The sequence below is a fragment of the Bombus terrestris genome, chromosome 3 (genome assembly GCF_910591885.1).
Source record: "Bombus terrestris chromosome 3, iyBomTerr1.2, whole genome shotgun sequence".
Classification (NCBI taxonomy): Eukaryota; Metazoa; Arthropoda; class Insecta; order Hymenoptera; family Apidae; genus Bombus; species Bombus terrestris.
This window is the reverse complement of record NC_063271.1, coordinates 3,852,591-3,862,310: the sequence shown is the minus strand read 5'-3', so window position 1 is coordinate 3,862,310 and position 9,720 is coordinate 3,852,591. Positions and strand designations below refer to the sequence as shown.

At 35.8% G+C, this 9,720-nt stretch overlaps 1 protein-coding gene across 1 annotated transcript; it reads left to right on the top strand.

Moving 5' to 3' along the window:
- Window positions 1-2,306: 2,306 nt before the first annotated feature.
- Window positions 2,307-9,616, top strand: LOC105667137 (cGMP-dependent protein kinase 1). Its single transcript, XM_012320650.2, has 14 exons — window positions 2,307-2,523; window positions 4,272-4,423; window positions 4,879-4,950; window positions 5,422-5,654; window positions 5,736-5,878; window positions 6,322-6,459; window positions 6,538-6,716; window positions 6,984-7,231; window positions 7,324-7,647; window positions 7,930-8,161; window positions 8,280-8,386; window positions 8,495-8,734; window positions 8,946-9,012; window positions 9,098-9,616. Exons 1-14 carry the CDS (start codon window positions 2,382-2,384, stop codon window positions 9,191-9,193), a joined length of 2,373 nt encoding a protein of 790 aa, XP_012176040.1. The 5' UTR covers window positions 2,307-2,381; the 3' UTR covers window positions 9,194-9,616.
- The last annotated feature ends 104 nt before the right edge of the window (window positions 9,617-9,720 follow it).

Sequence of the window (9,720 nt, the reverse complement as noted above, 5' to 3'; positions counted from 1 at the left end):
AAGAAGAAAGATAAAACGACGAATATTCTCGCGATGCAGAAAATGAACAAGGAAGAGAACTCAAAAATCTTGTTCTATTGGAGTTTCAGAAAGATCACGGTTACAAAGTACGGAACCATCCCCTCTCCATCTGAAAAAGAAAGAACGGGCATACCAGCCTTATTAATGAAAAGAGAATAGAATTCATTAGATAAGGCATGGCCGTATGTGTACCTGCCTGTTGACACTGCGTCTCTTTGTTATCGGCTAGATAAGATTTCTGCGTCTTTGTCGAACTTGAGATATCAGTTTTATGCGCGAATTCACGGAGTGCAGCTCATCGTTCCTCAGAAAATCATTTATTTCGTTATTTGACACGTCGAGCAAAATTACATTCTTAACCATTGAACGAACTAGTTTTTAGCAAGATTTTTCGTTTCTTGGAAAGTTTTCTCGTCTCTCGGTCGCGTCTTCCACGTTAAATCTGAAAGGTGAGTTTCTACATTCAACGTCCACGTTACGAAGACGTCGACGATTTTTATAGGAACGAAGATCGCAAAATGACGAGACTATGTACATATTACATGAATATATTCATAAGGGCGAACTCTTCCGTTTCGAAGAGTTTATCTCAAGATCTAATCGATCAGACAGAAGAACATTAATCGTGAGATAAAATTGACTCGGTCTGTTAAATCAATTGCAGTATAATGCGAGCAACGTCAGATGACAGATAAGGTTCCTGCATTTCTGTCTCGCATGACGTTGTAAAAAACAAATATTGCATCTGATTAAGTAATTTCGTTGTACAATTAAATATTAACTTCCATACATATATATGAGATAACGTTGTCTGAATTCAAATATGAAAGAATCGAGAGTCAAAAACAATAACGATCGAAGAATGATTGATCGACGATTGCTTTAAGGTCCGTTGATTAGATTAAAATGAGAGAAAAGTTTCGATTCACCTTTTACTAATTCCATTGTTCTTGTATAAATTCGGGCGTAAAAGAATCACGAGATGACAAAACAAACAGAGTAACCAAAGGAAAATCAAACACGATAACGAGACGAAAATATTGGCGAAGTGCAAAAATAACCGTGGAATATTTAGCAAAGTGTGTAAGACGGAATCAGAGGTGACGTCTTAAGAGGGAGAACACACACTGAGAAGCACGTGTGGAACGATTACACTCGAGTTAATTGTGCTTGTCGCAGCGGTTGATTAAGCGCGAAACACAATTAAAACAGTACTTCAACGATATTTCGTTAATATAGACCTCTTCAATTTTGAGATAGGCACGCAGATTTGTTCGTGAGCGTGAACGAAACTTAACGAATCATATCAGCGAACGTGTACATTAATTACGGAATTAAACAAGACCGTGTATCTATGTACATGTACACGACGAATCTTCGTTTCTTGATGAATACGAAAAAGAGTAATGTTGTTTGAGTTTGTTTTAACAGCCTGCAAAATATGGTTAACGATATCATCGATCTTACGAATGGAATGTTCGAAAGATTTGGTCAATATAAAATATTTGTCATCTGTAGGTAAACCGACAGAGACAACTTTGCTTGACAATAATTTGACCAAATACAGTCTCGAAAGAGAAAAATGTTCCACTCTCTTTATTCCGTAGTAGCTTTTACGAAACGCTTCCTAAATAACGCGCGTGTCATTGCAATTACTACTGACAATGGAAAAATCACTTGACATTGACGAGATAAGGTAATTAGCTCGAAATGGGAAACGAGCAGGAATTAAAGGTACTGATAACGACGAAGTTTAAAAAGTTCTCGTTGTTTTCGATATTTCCAACGTCGCGAAACCCAACCGGTATTATTAACACTTCTCATTCCGCTATTATTTACTCATTTCTATCAATATTAGCATCAGCTACTCTACCATCTACTAATATGAACGTTACACATTACGCACATGACTGTCACGGATCTAAGTCACCTACATATACATACCAATTTCCAATGAAAAAAGGAATTAGAAAATGCTCTAAACCGTTTACAATTCCAATGGACATGGTTGGACGTGAAAAATATTTAATCTTGCGTAATCGTGGCAAAATAATATCGCAGAGGAAGAAAAAATACCTGTGATATTTTCATTGTTATCTTAGATCACGATCATCGGTCGCATGCTTTTCATTCCAACGGGCTTAACGAGTAACATTCGCGCGAGCATTGTGCAAGAAAAATTGCGAAATGCCAACTTGCGCGTGCTTGTGGTGGAACGTCCTCGTGATTACGTAAAAAGAAGAAAAAAGAATAGTCACAAAGAGACAAAACAGGGAAACAATGGTCGACTGAAAGGAAAAAAGACGAACGACTTCGATCGCTTCTTCGAGTTAATAGCTCGACTTCTAACGAAGCAGGAAATGCTACGCGAAACGAACGTGGTGCCGCAGTTAGATAGGATCTGCCACGGAAAGAGACGATTTTCTAGTTCCTCGCTGCTTCGGCGATCGTTTCGTGGCATTACGTATACTCGCGTGAGCTCGAACCGGCCAACTTTCGATGGTAATCTCTTTCGTTTCGCTTTGTTTCCCTGCTTCCTATGCTGATCCTCACCCTCGCCGAGTCGCCAACTGGACGGTTCTTTCGAGATAATCTCTTACTTTTGATTTATGACGAGGAAGCCAACGCAGAACGAAATTTACTCGCAGTTGAAGTTACTACGATTGACGTCTTTCCTGCAGTCGAACACGTGATTTCTGCTGATCTATGTACAATAATCAACCTGTTACTTCGAAATTATAAATTGAGTATTTTCTCTTCCTTTTTTTTTTTTCTTTCTTTTTTGGAGAATAATTTTTTTAACGGCCGAGATTATTGAAAAAGTATGACAACTAGCAAGGATGTAGAACCACGTGCTCGACAAACACGGCATAAATAACATTTGGCCAGATCCTCGTATGACTAATCAAACACCCTTATCGGTCTCTTAATATAGTATAAACCGACGTTACTCTTTGTAACGAGATTACGTTAGCATTTCAAGATACGATCAAACAAAGACTTCAATTAATCCGCCCTCATTTTTCAAATTTTCTCATATAATATCGAAGAATAATCGTTCCGTTTAGAGTTACAAACGAGTTTGCCTAATTTTTCACAAGTGTACAACTTTCTTGCTGACTAAGCTGAACTATGGCCGACAAAAGTGAACATCAAGATCGCGATAACATCAACTTATTAAATTTCAATCTCTGACTGGACGATTACTCGTATTATTACTCGTATCGTACGATTAGGTACAGTCCGAAAATTATCGAATTTGATTACATAAGACAACATTCCATTCGAGTAAAAAATCGAAAGATAGATGGAACGATAAAACACTCTCTACATTTGTATTCGAGACAACAATTAAATAGGGATCGATTATGCTCTAGTTAACGCGAAAATTTGTTAACAATGGAAACTATCCAAAAGATCGTACCTTGAAACGAGAATATCCACATCGTGAGAATGTGCTAATATGTCGTGACGTCAGCATACGATGTATCGTGCATCAAAGATCATTAGCATAAGCATGTGATCAGCTAAACCACGTGCTCGTGATCGTCTGGCGTAAAAACTTTTTGTTTGACGGTAGCTTTTACGGGAGTCGACGATCTCGATAGTAGATCTCGGCAAAACATCTGTAAATTGTGATTATCGATAGTTGATAGTTGAGTTTTAATTAAAATTTCGTTACTATATTTGGTAAGTTTTTATTTAAATTATTAAGAACCAAAATGAACGTTAACGCAACGCGACACTTCTAACGTTTTTTTTTTTTTCTTTTTTAATCAATTTACATTATTGAATTTTATCGAATTGACATTGTAATCAAAGAAAGAAAAGTTATTTCTGTATCTCCGGTTTGTGTAATAATCTTTCGTAATTCTAATACTATTCTTGTAACTCTATAAAAGAATAACTTACGCCATTTATGTCTTCAAATACTTTACGCAACTTTTGCACATTATCTATTGCTTGGTCCTTAATGGTAACGATATAAAAGGCAAAGATGTAGTTTCATCGCTATTTGAGCTTGTTTAAAAAGTCGCGACAAGATAATATTTATAATCAAGAGCGTTATAATAAAGCGCATCGCTCTTGATCAGAGCTTACGGAAACGATAAGTGATGTTATCTTAATTAACGTCGGCAAGAAATTGGAACCAGATAAGACAATTGCCTTGATCAACGCGTCAATCAGCGACTAAATATTTATACATAAACGAATTTACTGCGAAATTGAAATGATGCTTTGCCTTTCAGAAGTTAAAAGAGTGTGTTTCCGTCATGCTGTGGATGAACAAAGTATGAAGTTCTCGTGCTTCCCGAAGCCAAGTATCCTGGGACAGAGGGGCAGTATCAATCTTGTCTCTCTGTCTGGGAATGAGTCGAACAATGTGAACAGTACGACCTTAGTAAGTTTGAACATTTTCCAGACAAGGACTGCACCATAGTTTTATGTCGTATGATTCTCTCGCTAGTCGTCCCGAAAGAAACAGCCACAGTTGGCCTGATTGCTGCACGTATGCATATGTGGGAACTGGAAATAAGATTATGAAGATAAGAATAACTTCGATCCAATCGCACATATGCAACACAGGGATTATCATATACAGTAGCTACAAAAGATATTTAAATATCATTGTATTTTATCATAGCATTTACATATTAATTAATTAGGTGCAACTAAAATTGGGCGCTATGAAACTGAAACGTAGAATCTGATAAAAAAAAAAGCTTCGTTAGAAAATTTGCGAAATAGCCACTGTATATACAGCCAATCATCGGCTTGTTCTTCGAGGCCTGTAGTAAGAGAATCACTCTGTATGAAGCAAATAATTTTTTGATTCCTTTATTTCTTGGTTTATAGAACCAAAATGTGAAGAGCCCAGTGGTAACGAGCTACAAAGAATCTGGTGAACCAGACCTGACTCATGGCGTTGTGAGTATTTAAAAATACCTATCCGATCAGGCAGAATGCATCATTTCGTAAATTAACGAATACTAATTAACGGACGCGTAAGATTTTCGTAAAAATCAATAACACAAAAATATTCTTAAGAAGGTTTAAAGAACTTTAAATAGATATACCTGTTTTGATTTCTTTATCTCTAAGAAGACATTAGGCAAATAGAATATGTACATATTGTAGCTTCGTGAGAGCAAACAGGTACTAATTAACAAATTGAAATTTCATAAGAATCAGTAATATAAAGACAGATGTAGAAAAGTTTAACAATTCTAAAGTAAACATACATATCACCAATGTTTATGTATCATATTCGTAACAAAATATTCATCGTGTAAAATTAAGGTAAAAGACATGTTAGAAAATAGCAGAATGTTAAAGAAAATTGATCGATAAATCATAGAAAATGGTTAATTTAACAAGGACATTTTATTTCTAATACAGATACGACCCTTACCTGGTGCTACGGTAATATCTAATGGAATCGGCCCACCTGTACAGTCCCATGGAAAAAGTAGGGCACCATTGCCACCACAACAAAATCACAATGAGAACGATCAAGATTCTGTCAGAACTTCGGATGGTTCTGATCAACCTGCGAATCCCAGAGGCGGTATTATCGGCAAAACTCCAACGCCACTCTCTGAGCCAACTCCTGTTTACGAAAAGGACGAAAGGTAAATTAAAGAAAAAATAATTGAACGAACTATTCTAAATAACGATACATTTTCTACGTATATTTTGTTTGTTCCCTATAGGAGTAAACAACAGATTACAAAGGCCATTTTGGAGAACGAATTTCTTGGCAACCTTGAAGAAAATCAGGTGGAAGCGTTAGTCGATGCCATGTACCCGAAACATATACCAGCGAACACATTAGTGATTCGAGAAGGAGATATGGGTAAAATTATAATATTTCTTTTTCTATATTAGTTGTCGTTTAACAATAACTGAACTATTCTTATCACCGAACGTCGAATATTTCACTTTCGAGCGAAAAACTTTCTTACCTATCTATAGAGTAATTAGATTACAGACATTTATGCAAATACGTATTTGTGTGAAGATACAGTTTGAAAGAAATGAAATTTATTCTTCGGATGTTTTACATATTTTTGCATATTATGCGCATTCCAGGAATGTTTCCTTCGAATTTTCAACAAATGCTTAAAAATTCACAATCCAGTGATAAATAAATTTACATAAGAAATAAAGATCCTTCGTATGATTTGATAGACTGATAACACGATTAAATGTAACTTCAAACGAAATAAATGTAAAATATTTGCATGAGTTACGTATTAATATCGCTTTTCTAAATTCCTTTCTTAATGTATAATTTAGGATCGCACCTGTACGTGTCAGCGGAAGGAGAGTTCGATATCTATGAGGGCAACAATTTCCAAAGAAGCTTTGGTCCTGGCGTCGCGTTCGGCGAAATTGCTTTGTTATACAACACCAAGAGACTTCGATCCATCAACGGTAAATATATAGTAGATTATTTTATAAATTAATTAATAACTGTATTTTCTATTGAAAAAAGTCACGTTTAACTTTCAGTAAAGAAAGGTGGAAAGGTGTGGGTCCTCGACCGACCTGTGTTTCTCACTATTATGATTGACACAACGCAGAAAAGGCTGGAAGGAAACATTCGATTCCTTAAACAAGTTTCTGTTCTCCAAAAATTGCCCGAGCCAAAGGATCACGTCCTCGCTAAGATTTCCGATCTTCTCCGCGTGGTAAATACATATATTTTGTATTTCTAATAGTTAGACCATGGACGTTTATGTGTTTATAGGAAATTTAAAAGTATAAGGATACGCGGAATGAGCGTAATATGACAAAAGTATCTGAAATATCCAAAGCAAAGTATTCGCTGTAATATGTAGCGAATTAACAAATGCCTGTTTAGATTCTATTTACGTTCATAAAAATATAAAATCGCATAAAAATCTGCAATTTACTAATGACTATCTGAAAGTAAAAATTATATATCTTCCCGATAGGAATTTTATCCTGCTGGAGCAAAAATAGTTACGCAAGGAGAAAAAGGTGACAAATTTTTCATAATCAGCGGTGGAAATGTTAGAATAACGAAAGACACCGAGGATGGTGACGAAGAAGAGCTAGTGGTCCTTGGCAAGGGTCAATACTTTGGAGAAATAGCTCTTTATGACGACACTGGTGAAAATCGTCGACACGCCAACGTCATCGCACTGGCACCTGGTGTCGAATGTTTAACTTTGGACCAACAGTGAGTTATACATAAATCAGTAACGATAAACTTTCTCGTCTCGTGAGTTCTCAGGAAATATTCATGCTCTTTTAAATAACATTAAACTGCAGTTCCTTCCTGAATTATTTGGGTGGCCTCGACGAGATACGCAACAAGGATTGGTTAGCGGAATACGGAAAACAGAAACAATCGCTGACGCTGAAGAAGTGGTCTAGCGAGTATTCGAACGTCACTTTGGCCGATTTGGAGACCAAAGCAACGCTAGGAGTTGGAGGGTTCGGCAGAGTGGAATTAGTCACTTTAAAGTCAGATCCTCAGAAGAGTTTTGCTCTCAAGAGGCTGAAGAAGAAGGTGATGGTGGAGCAACAGCAACAGGAACACGTGCTGAACGAGAAACATATTATGCAAGCCTGTGATTCTCCATTCATATGCAAGTCAGTATTAAAATGAATCTTATCAATTGATAAACCGCGGATTTATAAAAATGAAAGAATGCACATAGTATATAGAGTGTTCAATATAAAATGTATATATCCAAAACAAAGCATTGTATAATATGTGTAATTTATAATATTAATTTATCTACCTTACAATATTTAGTGGATGAGACAAATCTTTGCTAAATATTAATTTGCATAGATATCCGCCTTCTATTAATCAAATGGAAATTTCTTGCACGATAATTCAGAAATATAATTTTCGTTCCTTTCATTTAGGCTCTACCAGACGTACAAGGACCGAAAATACGTATATTTCCTGATGGAAGTCTCTCTAGGTGGAGACGTATGGACAACTCTCCAAAGAAGGCGAGTCTTCGATGAGCCAACTGCACAATTCATGGTAGGATGCGTGGTGGAAGCTTTGGATCATCTTCATTCGATGAACATTATTTATCGCGATCTAAAGCCAGAGAATCTTATGCTCGACGCCCGTGGATACTTGAAACTAGTAAGTTCGATCTGATAATCACTAGTAAGTGATAACAGTTTGAGGAAAGTTGATTGTCAGTAGCTTGACTCTGTTTACAATAAAATAGATAAAACGCGACATTGTACGCATTTTCCAGGTTGACTTCGGTTTCAGTAAAAAGATCGGACCATCGAAGACGTGGACCTTCGCTGGTACGCCCGAGTATGTGGCGCCAGAAATTATTCTGAACAAAGGACACGATAGGTAAATAATTAATAAATAGTAAACGTAAAATATTCTATAAAGATAAGCTGGATCAGTTTCAAATAAAATAACGAAGGTGACTTTAAGATAAGTTTAATTTATTCAAAGGGCGGTGGATTACTGGGCTCTCGGAATTTTAACTCATGAGCTACTAATCGGTAAGCCACCATTCCGAGGTTCTGATCATATGACCATTTACAACAAGATTCTGAAGGGTATCGAAGTGGTCGGAATACCTAATTCCATTAGCAGAAACGCCAGCAGTATCATCAAGAAGCTTCTTCGTCTAAGTCCTTCTGAACGTCTTGGCTACCAAAGAAATGGCATCCAAGATATTCGAGATCACAAGTAAGTGTATTAATTAAATAATTTATTTTAAATAAATTCAATTAAAACGCGCCGAAGTTTCTCTTTATACAAATATATTTTTAAGCAGAGTTTACTTAAACGCTTCGGTAGAGTTTCCTCGTTTCGTAGAACTTGATCTTTAAATAGATCGTTTATCGCGTTTCTTCGAATAGAAAGTATAGGCTTTTTTAACGAAATAACATTTTTATAGATGGTTCAATGGATTTAATTGGCAAGCCTTGCAGAGATTAACCTTACCAGCGCCAATCGTTCCAACAGTACGTAAAATCTATTTTACGTATTATTACAAATATATTAATTTTTAAATAAACTCACCACTTATTCTCTTTTATAAAATCCTAGATACGAAATCCGACCGATACGAGGAATTTCGAAAAGTATCCGCCAGACCGTAATGTTCCACCGGACGAGTTCTCTGGATGGGACGCGAGCTTCTAAGCAGGAAAAATCGCACGATAATCTAAGCTGTACATGATTTCTCCATTAAACGTTTGATAAGAGTCGTGAAATGATACAAAAAGTGAACGTGAAGGATGAAAATAATGTTTCCAATAATACCCAACAATAAAAACACACCGATAGCAAAGAGATTATCGTTATCTTTAATCGATTCGTATATTATAGATATGTAGTTTCCTATGTATGTTTCTTGCATTCGAAAACACTAATGTATGAAGACACTAATCTTGTATCTTATGACTAAACTGTAATTAATTAGCAATATATAATAGCAATATATATAATTCTTGTAAAAGAAGTAGAAAGCGAACAAAAAGATACTCTGCGATCGATAATAATTTTAATCATGATAATTTTAATATTACTAATTAATAATAAATTTATAGGTACATGAGTTGTTAATGTGTGGTACTAATTCATTTCCTATTCGTTTCTGATGAAATTTCGTTGGAATTTTAATACAGACACGCATATAACTATAAACGGTATATTAAATTAGTAGAAAC